The sequence below is a fragment of the Palaemon carinicauda genome, chromosome 17, assembly GCF_036898095.1.
Source record: "Palaemon carinicauda isolate YSFRI2023 chromosome 17, ASM3689809v2, whole genome shotgun sequence".
NCBI classification, from domain to species: domain Eukaryota; kingdom Metazoa; phylum Arthropoda; class Malacostraca; order Decapoda; family Palaemonidae; genus Palaemon; species Palaemon carinicauda.
The window spans coordinates 36,411,575-36,431,148 of NC_090741.1; the positions used below are offsets into that span (position 1 = coordinate 36,411,575).

The 19,574-nt window shown below is 43.1% G+C and overlaps 1 protein-coding gene across 4 annotated transcripts in view; it reads right to left on the reverse strand.

Moving 5' to 3' along the window:
- Positions 1-2,236: 2,236 nt before the first annotated feature.
- The window catches only part of LOC137656672 (two pore calcium channel protein 1-like), a 157,264-nt gene continuing 139,926 nt past the window's right edge, over positions 2,237-19,574 (reverse strand). For all 4 annotated transcript variants that reach the window (XM_068390852.1, XM_068390850.1, XM_068390853.1 and 1 more), the window contains 2 exons: positions 11,348-11,556; positions 2,237-3,570 (listed from right to left, as the gene is read on the reverse strand). In XM_068390852.1, the coding sequence (XP_068246953.1) occupies positions 3,419-3,570; positions 11,348-11,556 (361 nt within the window). In that variant the 3' untranslated portion in view covers positions 2,237-3,418. The remainder of the gene's footprint in view (positions 3,571-11,347; positions 11,557-19,574) is intronic.

The following is a 19,574-nucleotide window of genomic DNA, read 5'->3' on the forward strand; positions in this document are numbered from 1 at the left end:
ACATAACAAATTGGTTCAGGTATGATGCCAGGAGCCATTTCCTGAACTTGTAGTGAGGGTGAGAACGTGTAAGAAATGAGTTAGCAACTAGAGTGGATATGAATGTGTTGACGTGGTTTGGCCATGTTGACAGAATAGAAAATGGCTGTCTGCTAGAGAAGGGGATGAATGCAAGAGTTGATGGGAGAAGTACAAGAGGAAGGCCAAGGTTTGGGTGGATGGATGGAGTGAAGAAAGATCTGGGTGATAGGAGGATAGATGTGAGAGAGGCAGGAGAGCGTGCTAGAAATAGGAATGAATGGCGAGCAATTGTGACGCATTTCTGGTAGGCCCTGCTGCTTCCTCCGGTCACCTTGGATGACCGCGGAGGTAGCAGCAGTAGGGGATTCAGCGTTATGAAGCTTCATCTGTGGTGGATAACAAGGGAGGGTGGGCTGTGGCACCCTAGCAGTACCAGCCAAACTCGGTTGAGTCCCTCGTCAGGCTGGGAGCAGGGTAGAGAGGAAAGGTCCCCTTTTTTCCATTTGTTTGATGTTGGCTACCCCCCAAAATTAGAGGAAGTGCCTTGGTATATGATGATGATCATACAAAGCAGTGCACTTAAGTATATAATCAAACTCGGACTTCATAAAATATTTGACGCTGAGCAGTTACACGACAGGAGAGGTCGGAAATTTTACCACGTTTTAAGCTTGGAAAAGCAATCTTAGCTTTGGAAGGATCAGCGTGAGTAATATAAGCCTCAAAATATTGCTTGTCTATTGAGATCTTTAATTTTATTCTTTAAATCTCTTCAAAAGACTGGAAAACAGTGAATAAGTTTTCGTAATTCACATTAAAAGCATTAGAATTAATTTTCATCTGTACTGCCAGAATTTTTAATGACCTGGCTTCCTAGGAAAGATGGAATAAAAAGTTTCATAGTAAACACTGGAGCCATAAGTATCAAAACGGATTTTTTTTGGTGCTGAAGTTGTCAATAGGAAGGGAAGATATGGCCAGAGCAGAAATCAGAAATACTTTTCTTATTATTATTACAAGCTAAGCTACCAGAGGTAATCAACAGTGACAATGGGGAGTCAACATATCCAAGGGATAGGGGCTAATTACTTATTTACTTTGACAGTTGCTTTTCCGGTCCCATACAGCCGGGGAACCCCACTCTACAGGACCTGATATGTGTTTGTTTAGGGTGTCTTTATTTTTGTTTGCTTGTTTAACTAACCTGTTTAAGAATGGTAAAAAATTATAATACATTAGAAACAAAAGTCACATTCTTCACCATCAGCAGAGTGAGGGTAAACTTTCCAGATCGCCAGATGGAACACTCCATACCCTACTCAAGGGATAGCATCAAATCAGATACAATATAGAGGCAAAGGTGTAAGCTGAACCTGTCTGTTAGGAATTAGGCCATAAATACATAGAATCATCCATCCTGTATCTGTAATGATGTGCTTCCAGCCAGAAGTTGAAAGTCCTACTCTAAGAACTGGGTTCCCCTGAATTCCAATGACCCAACCCTTGAGAATAGTTTTGCCAGAGGAACAACCCATCTTCATGATAGCAGAGGTAATTCAATAACCTCATATAGCTTTGAATGTAAAACCTTGACAACTGTGATCTCTCCTCCAATTCATCAAAGCAATTAATTTTTTAAAATATGGAAACGTCGATGCCATTTAAAAACAAATAAATAAAATTAAAAATAAGGGAAATACTAAGAATCTACACAGAAATATAGAAGAAAACTTATACAATTGGGAGGCCAAAGCAAAAGGAAAAAGAGGGAAATTTAGGCTAAAATTGTGGGAAAAGTTTCCAAACGTTTGAGAGCCCTCTAGCGTGTCACAAAACTTCTGCAAGGAAAAGATATTCCACATGGAACCAAGTGACTTCATAAGGGAATTCTCTCAGTAAGACAGGAGGTATACATATGCAAGAAACATAGAACATATACAGATAGGCTAAGCATGACAGAGAGCAGTTGTATGAAGCATCAGACACTCTGTTAATGACCTCAAAAGTCAATTACAGTAATGTACACTATATCTAGTTGTTGAAAAAACAATCATAACAAACCAACATCTCCAATCTCTTCGCACAACTCAAAAGGTTGAATCTATCTTCTTGATTGTAAAAACTAAATGAAAGCACCGTTTTCATTGGCTTGGCTCGAAGAAACATAAATCAAAGAAGTCAAACAGCTAGGTGAAAAGAAAACAATGGAAATGCATTAATGTTTTTTGAATAAATATAAAACTTGAATACAGTAGTACCATATTTTATCAGGGGAGACAGAAGCCATTTTAAAAACTAAGAGAGACAGATGCCATTTAAAACAAGGGGAGACAGGGGTCATTTTAAAATCAATCTTTATATTAACAATATTTGGCTGAAAAACAATAAATAAGAGTACAGCACTCTATTTAAATATACTATAAAATACAGGGTATTATCACATATTGGGTAGAACAGTTTCTAGTAATTGCTAAAAATTAAATTAGACATAAATATAAGAATTAATATATGATTGAATCTACATAATCTAAGAACAACTATTGTAAACTTAAATATATATAAATAGGGCTATTTTTATAAGAAAAAGCACCACCACTTAAGAAATGCAGCATCATCTGAATTAACTGGAATTCTTTGGTATAGAGGGTGGCAAACAATCATGAGATATGGTATAATTAAGAGTTAGATACATATTTAAACGACCCTCAAGAAACAGAACACAAACTATTTTGCCAATGGTAAAAATTGAAAGAAAATATATATTAGAAAATTTAAAATACAGTGTATAGCTTTCTGGCAGTAATAAAATTTGATGAAATCCAAACTCATTAATACATTTCTTTGGATATCAATGTTTGAAAAATCTGAGACATTTTAGAAGTTATAACTGAAGGTTCCAATAATTTTTTCCATTAAAATCTTTGATATGAATTACAAATAACCAACCAAAGTTCAGTAAGTGGCTCATTACATTTCTCAGCAAAAATGCAGTAAGAAAAGGATAGGCTAGTTTAAAAATTAGTTTTACATAGAAAATACACTTGAATATTTGACAGTAAATGGTTTGATAAGTTGTGTATAGCGAAATGTGTTAGTAAAGAAAGAACAGTTCAAGCAAGCTTTTTGAAATACTGTACATGTCTATAAAAACTAAAGGCACAGACTCAAACTTTACCTTAAAATTAAGAGTTCAACATCTGCTTGTAGAAAGCAAATACCTGTAGTGTGGTTCACGGAGGCCTTTTCTGATCTTTATATCAATATGAATCTTACATCTGGATTTCTGTTGATTAGGGTGTCTTAGCCTTCATCTTCACCCCTTCAAAATGGTTAACATTATCTTATGGGTTCTTTTCCTGTGTCTTTAATATAATTTACTCTTACAAATTATGCTTTATCAAAGATTCCAAGAACTAAAATTCCTATTATTGTAGAAACTTCGCTCATCTTCTAAATCCTGATCCAAGTTGACAATATTCGGTCCAAGCTCTTCCACATCCAACTCCTTCTCAAACATTTTTTGTAAAAGGACTTCCACATTCTTCACTCCTGAAAGACAAAACCTTATATTTAGCCAAAGCAAAAAATGGTGAATCCATCAAAACTACAAAAGAAAAAAAAAAAAAAAAAAAAAATCAGCATAATTCCAAAAACAAATTTCCAAAGAAAATTAATGGTTACTCATCTGCAGTTACAAGAAGGGTGGAAACTGGTGACAATCAAAGCTAAGAAGTAGGATAAACACAGTGAGAAGAGAGCAAAGCAGCTAGAGTAGTGGTTCCCAAACTGGGGGAAATATGTTATTTTTATTAATAAAATAAATTTTTGAATATACTTACCCGATAATCATGTAGCTGTCAACTCCGTTGCCCGACAGAATTCTATGGAGGGATACGCCAGCTATCACAATACTAGAAGGGGGTGTATTTACCAGCGCCACCTGTGGCCAGGTACTCAAGTACTTCTTGTTGACACCTCCTCAATTATTCCTCGGTCCACTGGTTCTCTATGGGGAGGAAGGGAGGGTCGATTAAATCATGATTATCGGGTAAGTATATTCAAAAATTTATTTTATTAATAAAAATAACATTTTTCAATATTAAACTTACCCGATAATCATGTAGCTGATTCACACCCAGGGGGGTGGGTGAAAACCAGTGTACAAGATTAAAGGATAGCTAAGTATCCCATATTTCATATAATCAGTTATCCACAATAACAATGAAATAATAAGTACCTGGTAAGGAAGTCGACTTGAACCGTTACTCTGCCTTTAATAAGATCGTCTTCCTTACTGAGCGCAGCGTTCCTCTTGGGAGGCTGAATCAACTCAAAGGTGCTAAAGTATACAGGGCTGCAACCCATACTAAAGGACCTCATCACAACCTTTAACCTTGGCGCTTCTCAAGAAAGAATTGACCACCCGCCAAATCAACAAGGATGTGGAAGGCTTCTTAGCCGACCGTACAACCCATAAAAAGTATTCAAGAGAAAGGTTAAAAAGTTATGGGATTATGGGAATGTAGTGGCTGAGCCCTCGCCTACTACTGCATTCGTTGCTACGAATGGACCCAGGGTGTAGCAGTACTCGTAAAGAGACTGGACATCTTTGAGATAGAATGATGCGAACACTGACTTGTTTCTCCAATAGGTTGCATCCATAACACTCTGCAGAGAACGGTTCTGTTTGAAGGCCACTGAAGTAGCCACAGCTCTCACTTCATGTGTCCTTACCTTCAGCAAAGCAAGGTCTTCTTCCTTCAGATGAGAATTTGCTTCTCTAATCAGAAGCCTGATGTAGTAAGAAACTGAGTTCTTAAACATTGGTAGAGAAGGCTTCTTGATAGCACACCATAAGGCTTCTGATTGTCCTCGTAATGGTTTTGACCTTCTTAGATAGTACTTAAGAGCTCTAACTGGGCAAAGTACTCTCTCCAGTTCGTTCCCCACCATGTTGGACAGGCTTGGGATCTCGAACGACTTAGGCCAAGGACGGGAAGGAAGCTCGTTTTTAGCCAAAAAACCGAGCTGCAAGGAACATGTAGCCGTTTCAGATGTGAAACCTATGTTCCTGCTGAAGGCGTGGATCTCACTTACTCTTTTACCTGTTGCTAAGCACACGAGGAAAAGAGTTTTTAATGTGAGGTCCTTAAAAGAGGCTGATTGGAGCGGTTCAAATCCTGATGACATTAGGAACCTTAGGACCACGTCTAGATTCCAGCCTGGAGTGGACAACCGACGTTCCTTTGAGGTCTCAAAAGACCTAAGGAGGTCCTGTAGATCTTTGTTGGAGGAAAGATCCAAGCCTCTGTGGCGGAAAACCGCTGCCAACAAACTTCTGTAACCCTTGATCGTAGGAGCTGATAGGGATCTTACGTTCCTTAGATGTAACAGGAAGTCAGCAATCTGGGTTACATTGGTACTGGTTGAGGAAAACTGCATTGGCCTTGCACCAGCTTCGGAAGACTTCCCATTAAGACTGATAGACTCTGAGAGTGGATGTCGTCCTTGCTCTAGCAATCGCTCTGGCTGCCTCCTTCGAAAAGCCTCTAGCTCTTGAGAGTCTTTCGATAGTCTGAAGGCAGTCAGACGAAGAGCGTGGAGGTTGGGTGTACCTTCTTTACGTGAGGTTGACGCAGAAGGTCCACTCTAGGAGGAAGAGTCCTGGGAACGTCGACCAGCCATTGCAGTACCTCAGTGAACCATTCTCTCGCGGGCCAGAGGGGAGCAACCAACGTCAGCCGTGTCCCTTTGTGAGAGGCGAACTTCTGAAGTACCCTGTTGACAATCTTGAACGGCGGGAATGCATACAGGTTGAGATGGGACCAATCCAGCAGAAAGGCATCCACGCGAACTGCTGCTGGGTCTGGAATCGGAGAACAATACAAGAGGAGCCTCTTGGTCATCGAGGTAGCGAATAGATCTATGGTTGGCTGACCCCACAGGGCCCAAAGTCTGCTGCAAACATTCTTGTGAAGGGTCCACTCTGTGGGGAAGACCTGACCCTTCCGGCTGAGGCGATCTGCCATGACATTCATATCGCCCTGAATGAGCCTCGTTACCAGCGTGAGCTTTCGATCTTTTGACCAAATGAGGAGGTCCCTTGCGATCTCGAACAACTTCCTCGAATGAGTCCCTCCCTGCTTGGAGATGTAAGCCAAGGCTGTGGTGTAGTCGGAGTTCACCTCCACCACCTTGTTAAGCTGGAGGGACTTGAAGTTTATCAAGGCCAAATGAACTGCCAACAACTCCTTGCAATAGATGTGAAGTGTCCTTTGCTCCTGATTCCATGTTCCCGAGCATTCCTGTCCGTCCAGTGTCGCACCCCAGCCCGTGTCCGATGCGTCCGAGAAGAGACGGTGGTCGGAGGTCTGAACAGCCAAAGGTAGACCTTCCTTGAGAAGAATGCTGTTCTTCCACCACGTTAGAGTAGACCTCATCTCTTCGGAAACAGGAACTGAGCCCGTCTCTAGCGTCATGTCCTTTATCCAGTGAGCAGCTAGATGATACTGAAGGGGGCGGAGGTGGAGTCTCCCTAACTCGATGAACAGGGCCAGCGATGAAAGTGTCCCTGTTAGACTCATCCACTGCCTGACTAAGCATCGGTTCCTTCTCAGCATGCTCTGGATGCATTCTAGGGCTTGGAAGATCCTTGGGGCCGACGGACAAGTCCGAAAAACTCGACTCTGAAGATCCATACCCAAGGAGACAATGGTCTGGGATGGAACGAGCTGAGACTCCTCAAAATTGACCAGGAGGCCCAGTTCCTTGGTCAGATCCATAGTCCATTTGAAAATCTCCAGACAGCGACGACTTGAGGGAGCTCTTAAAAGCCAGTCGTCTGACGGAGCCGGACACAAGATCATGATACTGCTGCACAGTCTGTAAACTGTCAATCATGGGCAAGCGAGGAAGTACAGTGACAACCCGAATCTGTCTAGACTGTCTGGGTCGTACAGACAACTCCTTAACGGGTTGCTGAGGTTGCCGCACTGCGTCACAACAAGTCCCTTCTGTTGGTTGTTGAACGTCTTCCCCGTGACACATTGACTCCGTAAACAAAAAATCCTCTAACAAGGACTAAGCTTGGACTGCATGTCATGCAACACAGCTCAAGGTCTATGGGAGCAGGTGTGGTAACAGACGGGATTAGCGGCTGAAGTGTAACCATTACCTTCCCTGTAAGCATGTTATGCTAAAATAAAAGTCCATAAGGTTATGCAGCTAAAGGCTCCCTCCAAATGACAGAGTCCTCAAGGGAATATCAGAAGGAGGGAGAAAAGAACTTTCTCATCTACAGGGACCTTATCCTAGAAAAGCTAAGTTCTCTGAGTGAGGGTTCACTGGTGCAAAGCAGCAGACTAGAAGGCAACGTTATGAAACTGCTTGACAGTCTAGTGAGTTGGCAACAACCCAAGATGTGTTGAGAAGCATGCGGTAAGGTATGCAGAGCATGATGTATGCAGAGTATGCTGTATGCAGAGCATGCTGTATGTAGAGCATGTTGTATGCAGAGCATGCTGAATGCAGAGCATGCTGTATGCAGAGCATGTTGTATGCAGAGCATGCTGAATGCAGAGCATGCTGAATGCTGAGCATGTAGTAAGCAGAGCCTGCTGTAAGCAGAGCCTGCTGAAAGGAAAGCAGAGCGTGTGCATGGCGTTTAACATTTCTCAGAAATTCCATGACCAGTGCTAGAGTGCTTTATGCATGCTTGCATGGGGTTTAAACCATGGTATGCTGAACAGCAGAGTCAGAACGAGCTGGAACAACAATAGTGTGGTTTCCTCTTCAAGACTCCGATGAGGGAACACCTGAGGCTCAGTCTGCAAAGGCTGAATAAAAGACAAGCAGAAGGAAGGCGCATGGGTGGAGGAGGCTGACTCCTAGCATGAGTGGTTGAACCCAAGGGTTGCGCTAGCTGAGCGGTTGGCGGAAGCGGAGTAGCAAGTTCCAGTTCCTGTGGTGTGAGCGGAGCGCGATGAGGAAGAGGCTGCGCAGAACAAGGTAAATGTCTCGCAAGCTGAGGCTCCTGAGGCGCAAGGCTAAGGTGTTGTGGTGCTTGCCTTATGGAGGGTTGAGCTCGCTGCAGCAAGAGCTGAGGAAACTGACTCATGGACGGGAGAGGTTGTTGTACCTCAACCGAGTGTTGCATCACTGGTGGAGCAGCAAGTGGAGGCGGAGGAAGAGAGGTATAATCCTCCTGATCCCAATGTAAAGGTTGCCTTAAGAAAGGCGGAGGCTGAACACCACAGGGAACAGCAAACTCAGCACGTGTCTCAACATCGTACGCCTGGCAGGTGGAACTGCTGGCAGGTGCTACTGCGATCAGGCGGAGTGAGTGTAGGTGGAGGGAGTGTAGGCGGAGGCGGAGGAGCAACACTCTCAGCCCGACACTCACGCATCAAGTCCGAAAGCTGTGCTTGCATGGACTGTAGTAGAGTCCACAACATCATACGCCTGGCAGATGGTACTGTGATCAGGCGGAGCGAGTGTAGGAGGAGGGAGTGTAGGCGGAGGCGGAGGAGCAACACTCTCAGCCCGACACTCACTCATCAAGTCCGAAAGCTGTGCTTGCATGGACTGTAGTAGAGTTCACAACATCGTACGCCTGGCAGATGGTGCTGCGACCAGGCGGAGCAGGTGCAGGCTGGGCGAGCACAGGCGGAGCAGGTGCAGGCTGGGCGAGCACAGGCGGAGCGAGAACAGGTGGAGGGAGTGTAGGCGGAGGAGGAGGTGCAACACTCTCAGCCCGACACTCACGCATCAAGACCGAAAGTTGTGACTGTATGGACTGCAGTAGAGTTAACTTGGGGTCGGCAGACACTAAGTTCTGCTGAGGTAAAGCCTTAACAGCAGAGATCTGTTGTGGCAGAACCTTACTCCTCTTAGGCGGAGTGTAATCAACTGATGACTGTATTCGGGTTGTGAACTTTAACTTCGTACGTCTGGCATAGGTCTGGACTTAACGTTTAAGAAGTCTTGAGACCTGAGACCAGCGTTACTCTGCCTTTATTTTCTCCCCTAATCTCTTCTGCAGACGAGCAAAATAAGGGCTCAATCGTCTGCGGGTGGGAGTGACGGTCTCGGTAAGACACGCCCACAACCACCGAGAATACTTCTGTGCGTCGATCAAGGCCTGCTGAACCCTTATGCCCTTCGACATTGCTTCTCCCCTGGGCTTGGGAGCTTGCAAGAGGTCCCGGACTGGGAGGACGACTGGCGCGCACAAAAGTACCCTCACGCACTAATCACTTATCACTTTGATTTCTGTTTGCACTTATTTCACTGAACTCGAAACTTTAAGTGGTTTGTACCTGAAATACGCAATTCTATCCTTTCTCAAAGTTAGTAATTGCGAAAACAGAATTACAATGTAACAGAAAAATCTAATGAAAGATAATTCAGTGGTTGGAAAGAGACTAAACACTAGATCACTCTAGAAACGTTTAGTTTCTTCCCCTAAAGAGACTAGGGAGAAGAGCAAAAAACGATAACGACGTTACTCGTACGCCTGGCAGGCTTGAATGAAACGTTTATCCTCTTTCTCCCTCCGTCTCTATCTCTCTCTCTCTCTCTCTCTCTCTTGACTTAGAACCTGAGAGAAGAGCCCAATCATATATATCGTTAAAACATATTATTGTTAAAGGAAAAAAAACTGAAAAGTTCCTTTATTAGGATCAAAACCATTAAGTTAAGAAAGAATGAACAAAACGCTAGACACGGTTACTCTTACTGCAACGTGAAACCGTGAACATTCTTTCTCTATCGTAACGATAGAGTGCAAGTTGAACGTTCTGAACGTCAACAACTGCAGAGACAAAACAAAACGTTAGTTCAGCTTTGAAAACAGTACGAGACTGTCAAAGAAAATCTTTCAAACTCTGTGGCGGAAATAGCATAATATGTTAACAGGTAAAACCGAAATGACGGGCTCAAAGTTTATTAACCTCGGCAAAAGACCGCCTACTATAGGAAGGTCGAATATAAACAAATATAAAAACCAATTTCAATGAGTTTATAATAAAAGGAAGCTAATCGAAGAGGCCCATAAGAGGCGGAGAGATATAAAACAAATCTACAACTTTTGTTAAGCAAAATTAAGAAAGAGAGTCTACACTCTCCCAGACACCAACACTTCCGTCTAAGGGAAGGGTCGGCCACTGAAAAGCGAACGAGAGTTCACACTCTCTCGTCACCATAATTAATCAAATCAACTCCAAAAGCTAACCAAGCTAATATAGAAGTTTCCAGCAAAGCGACAGCCGAAATCAAAGAGAAATACTTCACCAAAGTCGCGAAAATACTCCAAGAACACAAGCGCATCCCAGAACGTCTTGCCGGAAGCACGACAGAGGAATAATTGAGGAGGTGTCAACAAGAAGTACTTGAGTACCTGGCCACAGGTGGCGCTGGTAAATACACCCCCTTCTAGTATTGTGATAGCTGGCGTATCCCTCCATAGAATTCTGTCGGGCAACGGAGTTGACAGCTACATGATTATCGGGTAAGTTTAATATTGAAAATTGAAGCTTCCAGGGGGGAAATAATTACACTACCTACTAGCTAAAGCAAGAGAAAAAATGTCCTCATAGTACGTGCGGCAATTTGTTGTTAGCCATTCAATTGTGATATGATCATATCAGTTCTCACTGACATGATATTCAAGGGGAGAATTGGAGTGTCATGCCCATTTCTGAGGCAGGCGAGTGGGCATGTGTTTTAACTACTCTTTCCCTCATACACATGAAGGGGGCAATCTGGATCGTTGTACTGGGTGCAAGGGGGAAATGACAGAAAAACATTTGGGAACCACTGAGCTAGAGGAATAAGGACACACAATAAAAAAATCTAATGGCAGAGAATCAGAAAACACTATCAAATATTTTATTAAGAGTTTTTCAATGACATTCACATTTACTTCCAAACTCTTTCATACAAATTAATCCCTGAATCTAGGTAGTTAAATTACAGTAGAGTTTTCTTGCTTGAAGGTACACTCAGGCACACTATTCTATTTCATTTCTCTTTCACTTATTTTTTGTATGAAGCTTTGATAGTTTATACATGAAAGGTCTATTTTAATGTTACTTTCCTTAAAATACTTTATTTTAATGGTTCATTACTTCTCTTATAGTTTGTTTATTCCTTATTTGCATTCTTCATTGGGCTATTTTCCCTGTTAGAGCCCTTGGGCTTATAGCATCCTGCTTTTCCAACTAAGGTTGTAGCTTAGCTAATAATAATAATAATAATAATAATAATGATAATAATAATAATGATAATAATAATAATAATAATAATCAATAATAAGAAAGTAACACACGTTTTGATATGAGGAATCGGACATCTGTTTTATCAGCTATATTTGAAGTGAACGTGTAAGGATCAACACCAGCTTCACCATCAGTGTTATCACCCTCAGTCCTAGCTGCTGTTGAAGAGCCACTGGCACCACCATCCTCCTCCGAATTTTCTGAATCAGTCACGACTAGATCCTCTTGACTTTCAGCACTGTTACAGCTTCGGCGCCTTCTGAAGTACATGAAAGGAATTACACATAGTGTATCGTGCATTAGTCTACGGTACACAAAACAGTAAATACCAAGTTTTGAAAGAAATGAAATCCAGATTCATTACTTGAATAACTTTTCCCTTGTGTGTCTGAAACAGATTAACAACAAAAAAGTTAATATAACTAATGAATCCAGAATACAAAAAAAAATTGTTTCACATCAAACACATTCTTCTTACATCTGTACCCAGAAGAAACAGTCACACAAACTTGTCTAGATCAAGAGGGAAGAGAGCTTATCTACACAAGACCAGCATCCATAAAATAAAGGCCAGAATTCTTAACATTCACAAAAATTTCAAACTTTACAAAATCAGTTATATATGAATTTGGCTCCATATCATTACATGTTTTTACATCAAGTTTTTACTTTATAGGTTAACATGTCATGAATTTTTTTCTAACGCCCACTATCTTATTGTTTATCCCTTCCCATTAGCTAGAATTCTCCTACCTCCAAACCAAAATATAACATGGAAAGCAATCCATCATAGCTGTCATTCAATGTTCCCCCAGAAATAGAGGAACAGTGTTTGCCAAACAGAATGACTAATATGAGATGAAGGCTCGAGTATGATCCAAAACTCACACACTTGACTGAGCTGCCTATTGTATAATGGCAAGAGAAACTTCAACAACTAATTTTTCTAGGCCAGTGAAAAGGTGATGGGTCAGGTAAGTATTTTCATATCATGTAATTCAACAGCTTGGGTCTGGGAGCCTTCAAGTTTTCCTGAAAATCTTATCCTGGGAGCAATTTATAATTTCCTTGGGACAGGGGGGGGGGGCAATCCAGGTCTGCAAACCCTCTAATCTTCAATCCTGATAGCAATGATAAAAACAAATTTTAAAAGTAACTTGTAATTTTCGTTTCTATAAAAACCTGAGCCCTCCAAAATACGGAAATGTCTTCAACAACGCTGGAATGGCCCTTGAATTGTTAACACAGTAGTTAATGACAGGTGGCACAAGGAGGATGTCCCACCCACCTGCCTGTTACAGATTAGCCCCTTTTATCTTTAGCCTTAAGAGTGAGAGGGTTTGTTGGGGTGCAAAATTTAATTTGAAGGACCTAGGTTTGCAAAGATAATGAAAATCACAAATTTTAAATGTAATTTGTAGGTTTCCTAACTATCCAACTTGATTCAATTAAAAAATTAAATGCAAGGTTAACTTGAGAGGTTCAAGTGTCATGTTAAGTTAAGTTGAGAAAGACTGGAGCATCAAGTTATAATCCCAGTCATAAAGGTTTGGTAGTGAGGCACTATGCTAAGAACCGGGTGTATAAATTAGTATTTTTTGGGCTCAGGCCATGTCGTCCTGATGGAAGTTTCCTTTAAGTAGCTTCCTAGGGTATATTTGACTACAGTGATATTCCCAGAGAATTTAACTTAAGGTCTCCAGAATTCTAACTCCTGGCGCGAATATCCATAAAGTTTCCTTTAAGGATATCGCATAATATCAGGGGGACGTATTCTTGACACGCCACATAGCAATCTTCACCCCACATAGCGTTTACGCTTCAAGGGGGAAAATTGGCAAAATAAAAGATGAGCCGTTATTAAGCCTCTCTTCCTCCGTTACTGTTTGAGTACCTAGATGGCGCCATCATCGCCGCCATCTTTATTCCTTTATCTGTAGTGAACTCGCTCGGTGATTTTCCCGGTAGCTCTCTCGTTATTTTGGATTTATCATGCAATCTCCAGCCTCTTCTGCCTCTGGAAAGTTGAGTATTTGATCTTTATGTTGTATAAATATTAGCTCTTGCCCTCAGTGAAAAATTAAGTCACATGGAGCATGCAGAGTACATGCCAATCACGAATGGGAAGATTTTCATCTCAGAAAAGCTAGGAGCTGTCCTTATCGAGGACATCGAATTCTGGCCCAGCTTTGAGTCTTATCCAGAATGCTTCGTCCGTCTAAAGGCGGAACCCTTATCCAAAGAGGAGACAGAGCCGAAAGAGGTCATAGTGCTTGACCATGCAAAGGCTCAAGCTTTATTGGCTAGCAGTATGAAGGACAGGAGCTTCACTAATTCTAAGGTGCCAGCCCTGAGTAAGAAACACCCTTCCTTTCTTGCTCCAGCTACAATGCCCTTTCCCTTAGCGGAAAAAGGGTTCAAGGCGGTGATGAAGGCAGTGGAAGCTGGGGAACCTTGCCCTACACTTGAGGAGTGTAGGCCCCTTTCCCTAGCCCTGCCTACAGATCACAAGGACTGGAAAGATATACAGCTTACCTTCTCAGTTGGGAAGTTGGAGGCAGATATTGCTGGACATCAGGTCAGTGAAAACCTCCCTAAGTTGTCTGACTTTCTCCTGCGCAGGGAGCAGAGACGAAGGAAAGGCTTGCTGCCTCTCAGTCCCTCCAGACCACCTTGGAGGCAATGGCCAGTGAACATAGGTCCCCAGATATGTTTATGGTCGTGGCCAAAACACATTTGGCAACCCTGATCAAAGACTTCTATGGCTTTGTTAGGGCTAGAAGGGCTTGCAGGGAGTTCGTGTTTGCTTCGGCTGCGGTAAAACACGAACCTAGGAAGCTGATATCCCCCAATATCTGGGGAAAGGACCTCTTCCCGAGTGAAGTGATCAAGGAGATAGTCGACAAGGCCGCCACGGAGAACAAGAACCTTCTCCAAAAGTGGGGTATGTCGGCTAAAAGGAAGTCTTCCCCGGATTAGGGTCCCCAACCGAAAAGGAAGACAAAGAGGCCAAGGTTGCCTTCTCGCCCCGCAAGACAATAACAACAACTTCCCATGACCGCGGTGCCCCAGATGGTGGCACAGCCCCAACCCACCTACCAGATGGTACCTCAGCAGGTGGTGACTCAGTCACCAGCCTTCACTCCCGCCTATGAAAGGCAGACCACTACTTTTCGCCCTAAAGGTAGAGGGTCAAGTAGAGGTTCCTCTAGAGGTCCCTCAAGATGAAGAGGGGGTAGGGGAGGACGCGGTCAAGGAGGCAAGCCCTCCGGACACCAGAAGCAATGAGATGCTTCCAGTAGGAGGAAAACTCCGACTATTCCGGGGTCGCTGGACCTTCGATTCCTGGCCCCACAGCCTGATCAAGAACGGACTAGGTTGGAGCTGGAAGAAAGCTCCACCATCATTTCCTCAATTCTTCCAACACTCCACCCCCGTTCTGGAAGAATATACCCGAGAACTCTTGAGCAAACGGGTGATGAGGAGGGCAAAGTCCATCAAATTCCAAGGAAGGCTGTTTTGTGTTCCCAAGAAGGACTCAGACAAACTCAGAGTCATTCTGGACTAGTCAACACTCAACTCAACAAGTTCATAGAAAACGACAAGTTCAGGATGCTGACCCTTCAACACATGAGGACCCTATTGCCCAAAAGGGCATACACAATCTCCATAGATATGGCAGATGCCTATTGGCACATTCCGATCAATCGCCAACTCTCCTCCTACCTAAGATTCAGGCTACAAAAAAGAAAGTACACTTTCAGAACCATGCCCTTCAGACTAAACATAGCCCCAAGGATCTTCACGAAGCTTGCAGATGCAGTCGTTCAACAACTACGCCTAGAAGGTATCCAGGTGATGACCTACCTGGACGATTGGCTGGTGTGGGCAGCATCAGAGACGGAATGCATGCAAGCATCCAAGGAAGTGATCCAGTTCCTGGAACATCTGGGATTCAAGATCAACATCTCCAGCTCAGAAATTTCAATGGCTAGGTATACATTGGAACTCCATTCCATTAAAGAAGAGGAGAGAGATAGCGGGATCTGTCAAGAGACTAATAAAATCCGACAGGATATCAAGACGCCAACAGGAGAGAGTGCTGGGCTCCCTTCAGTTTGCATCAGTGACAGACCCAGTGCTAAGAATGCAGCTAAAAGATGCATCAGGAGTCTGGAGAAGATAAGCATCAAACGCTCGAAGAGATCTAATAAGACCGATGCCGATCCAACTACGATCACTTCTCAAGCCATGGTCGAAGGCCAAGAACCTGAAGAGGTCGGTGCATCTGCAACCGCCTCCACCCTCAGTCATCATCCACATGGACGCATCAATGGAAGGATGGGGAGGTCACTCTCATCAACGGAAAGTTCAAGGAACTTGGTCCTCTCTATTCAAGACCTTCCACATCAACATTTTGGAGGCCATGGCAGTCTTCCTCACACTGAAAATATTGTCCCTCGCCCTTCAGTCCACATAAGACTGATTCTGGACAGTGAGGTGGTAATGAGATGTTTGAATCGTCATGGTTCGAGATCACCTCAACTCAACCAAGTGAGGTTGGCCATCTTCCGCTTAGCGGAAAAGAAGAGATGGCACTTATCAGCTTTTCACCTTCAAGGTTTCCGCAATGTGACGGTGGACGCTCTATCCAGACTAACGCCGATAGAGTCAGTCTTACATCAAGTCCAAGAACTACAGATTGACCTCTTAGTGACAAGCGACAATAAGAAACTACCTTGTTATGTGGCCCCATACGAGGACCCTCTAGCGGAAGCGGTGGACGCCATGTCCCTCGACTGGAACAGATGGACCAGGATTTACCCGTTCCCTCCAACCAACCTGCTGATGAAGGTCCTCAACAAGCTGAGATCTTTTCAAGGATCAGCAGCCCTATTGGCTCCCTAGTGGCCCAGGAGCAACTGGTTCCCTCTAGTATTGGAATTGCAGCTGAGGCTGATTCCTCTGCTGGACCCAGTTCTGACTCAACAAGTACAGAAGTCGAATGTCTTCGCTTCATTACAAAAACCCAGGACCTTCATCTCATGATTTTCTCTCCTTAGCAGTAAGGAAAAGGTTTGGGATCTCGAAAGAAAGTATAGACTTCTTAGAGGAATATAAGTCTGTATCTACCAGAAGGCAATATCAGCCGTCTTGGAAGAAGTGGGTTGCCTTTGTCAAAGCAAGAAAACCAAAAGAAATATCAACAGATTTCTGTTTATCTTTCTTTATTCACCTTCATGAACGAGGTTTAGCAGCCAACACGATAACTACGTGTAAATCTGCCTTGACTAGACCTTTGCTTTACGGTTTCCAAGTAGACTTTTCTAATGAAATCTTTAACAAGATTCCTAAGGCCTGTGCTAGGCTTAGGCCTGCAGCACCTCCAAAGCCCATCTCATGGTCCTTGGATAAGGCTCTACACTTTGCCTCAATGTTGGACAATGAGAACTGCTCTCAGAAAGATTTGACTCAAAAAGTTATATTCTTGTTTGCTCTAGCCTTGGGGGCTAGAGTTAGTGAGATAGTGGCCCTTTCTCGGGAAGAGGGCCATATTCAGTTCACGGAAGTGGGAGAACTGAATCTCTTTCCTGACCCAATGTTTCTCGCCAAGAACGAGCTACCCACCAGGAGGTGGGGTCCCTGGAGAATCTGCCCTCTGAAGGAAGATGTCTCGCTGTGTCCAGTGGAGTGTCTAAAGGTCTATCTTCGTAGAACTTCAGACTTCAGGGGAGGACAGCTCTTTAAAGGGGAAACATCGGGCTCAAACTTATCCCTGAAACAACTAAGGCTGAAGATCACCTACTTCATTCACAGAGCGGATCCTGACAGTACACCCGCAGGTCATGATCCAAGAAAAATTGCTTCGTCATTGAATTTTTTCCAGTTCATGGATTTCGAGCGTCTTCGCTCGTATACTGGATGGAAGTCATCTAGAGTGTTTTTCAAGCACTACGCGAAGCAAGTGCAAGAATTAAAAAGATACGTGGTGGCGGCAGGTAGTGTACTAAAACCTGTCGCTTAGTGCTGCGAGGAACAGTGAATTAATTGGGACTATATTCTATAGGGTGTACATGTTGGCACCTTACAGTGCAACATGGTGAATGAAATGTCACCAAGGTGACACTATGGACTGTTCCAGTGACTAAAGGTGAAGAAACATAGACTAAACACTAGTGCTGTGTGTTTTTACACAGTGTAAAAGACAGACTTTCTCAGAAATGTATTAGAAAATTATTGAATTTTCAATTGAGTGGCATGAACAATTGTTTTCTTTCAGATAAAACAAGTATTTCTGGTCTGGCCTGCATTTTCTATGTTTAATCCTACGAGGCATCAACAAAGAGATGGAGCTGGAGGGAGAGTGACTGCTCCCCGCACTCTAGTTTTGGGGTGTTTGAATGTGCGTGGATGTAGTACGATAGAGAGTAAAAGATGTGAGATTGGAAGTATGTTTAGAAGTAGAAGGATGGATGTATTGGCCTTGTGTGAGACAAAGATGAAAGGAAAGGGTGAAGTGATGTTTGGTGAAATGTCTGGTAGAGTGTCTGGGATTGAAAGGGGAAGAGCGAGAGAGGGTGTGGCTTTATTGCTGAGTGAATGGATGACAGGTAAAGTAGTGGAATGGAAGGAGATATCATCTAGGTTAATGTGGGTAAGGGTTAGGTTGGGTAGGGAATGTTGGGCGTTTGTCAGTGCGTATGGGCCAGGTAGTGAGAAAAGTGAAGAAGAGCGGAATGAGTTCTGGAATGAATTAACTAGGTGTGTAGAAGGACTGGGTAGAAGGAATTATGTAGTTGTCATGGGTGACTTAAATGCTAGAGTGGGCGCTGGAGAGGTAGAAGGTGTCATTGGGAAGTATGGCGTACCAGGTGAAAATGAGAGTGGTGAGAGACTGGTAGATATGTGTGTTGAACAAGAGATGGTAATAGGTGCTAGCTTTTTTAAAAAGAAAGATAAAAATAAGTATACATGGGTAAGAGTGGCAAATGGAAGAGTAGTAGAAAGGGCATTAATGGATTATGTGTTGATAACTACAAGAATGTTTGGAAGATTGAAAGACGTGCACGTGTTTAGGGGTATGGCTAACGGTATGTCTGATCATTTTTTGGTGGAAGGAAAATTAGTTGTAGCAAAAGAGTGGGGGAATTGAGTAGGTGGATGTAAAAGGGAGCTAGTGAGGGTTGAAGAGCTAATAAAACCGGGGGTAAAAAGTAAATATTAGGAAAGGTTGAAAATGGCATATGACGAGGTGAGAGTAAGAGAAACTGGAAATTTAGAGGAGGAGTGGAAGTTGGTAAAAGAAAATTTTGTTGGGATTGCAAGTGATGTATGTGGCAAGAAGGTTGTTGGAGGCAGCATGAGGAAGGGCAGTGAATGGTGGGATGAAGGAGTGAAGGTAAAAGTGGAAGAGAAAAAGTGGGCTTTTGAAGAATGGCTGCAGAGTAATAGTATAGAGAAGTATGAAAAATATAGAGAAAAATGTGGAAGTAAAGCGCAAGGTACGTGAGGCAAAGAGGGCAGCTGACCTGAGGTGGGGTCAGGGATTGGGTCAGTCATATGAAGAGAATAAGAAGAAGTTTTGGAAAGAAGTGAAGAGAGTAAGGAAGGCTGGTGCAAGAATTGAAGAGACAGTGAAAGATGGAAATGGAAGGTTGTTAAAAGGAGAGGAGGCAAGGAAAAGGTGGGCGGAATATTTTGAAAGTTTGCTGAATGTTGAGGATAATAGGGAGGCAGATATAATTGCTGTTCCAGGTGTTGAGGTGCCAGTGATGGGAGATGAGAATGAGAGAGAGATTACAATAGAGGAAGTGAGGAGAGCACTAGATGAAACGAGAGTAGAAAAAGCATCTGGTATGGATGGTGTGAAAGCTGAGATGTTGAAGGAAGGGGGTGTGCTGTACTTGAATGGTTGGTGAGATTGTTTAATATGTGTTTTGTGTTGTCAATGGTACCAGTAGACTGGGTTTGTGCATGTATTGTACCACTATATAAGGGTAAGGGAGATGTGCATGAGTGTTGTAATTCAAGAGGTATTAGTTTGTTGAGTGTAGTTGAAAAGGTGTATGGTAGAGTAATGAGTAATAGGATTAAGGATAAAACAGAGAATGCAATCTTGGAAGTACAGGGTGGTTTTAGAAGAGGTAGGGGTTGTATGAATCAGATTTTTACAGTTAGGCAGATATGCGAGAAATATTTAGCAAAAGGTAAGGAGGTGTATGTTGCGTTTATGGATCTGGAGAAAGCATATGATAGAGTTGATAGGGAAGCAATGTG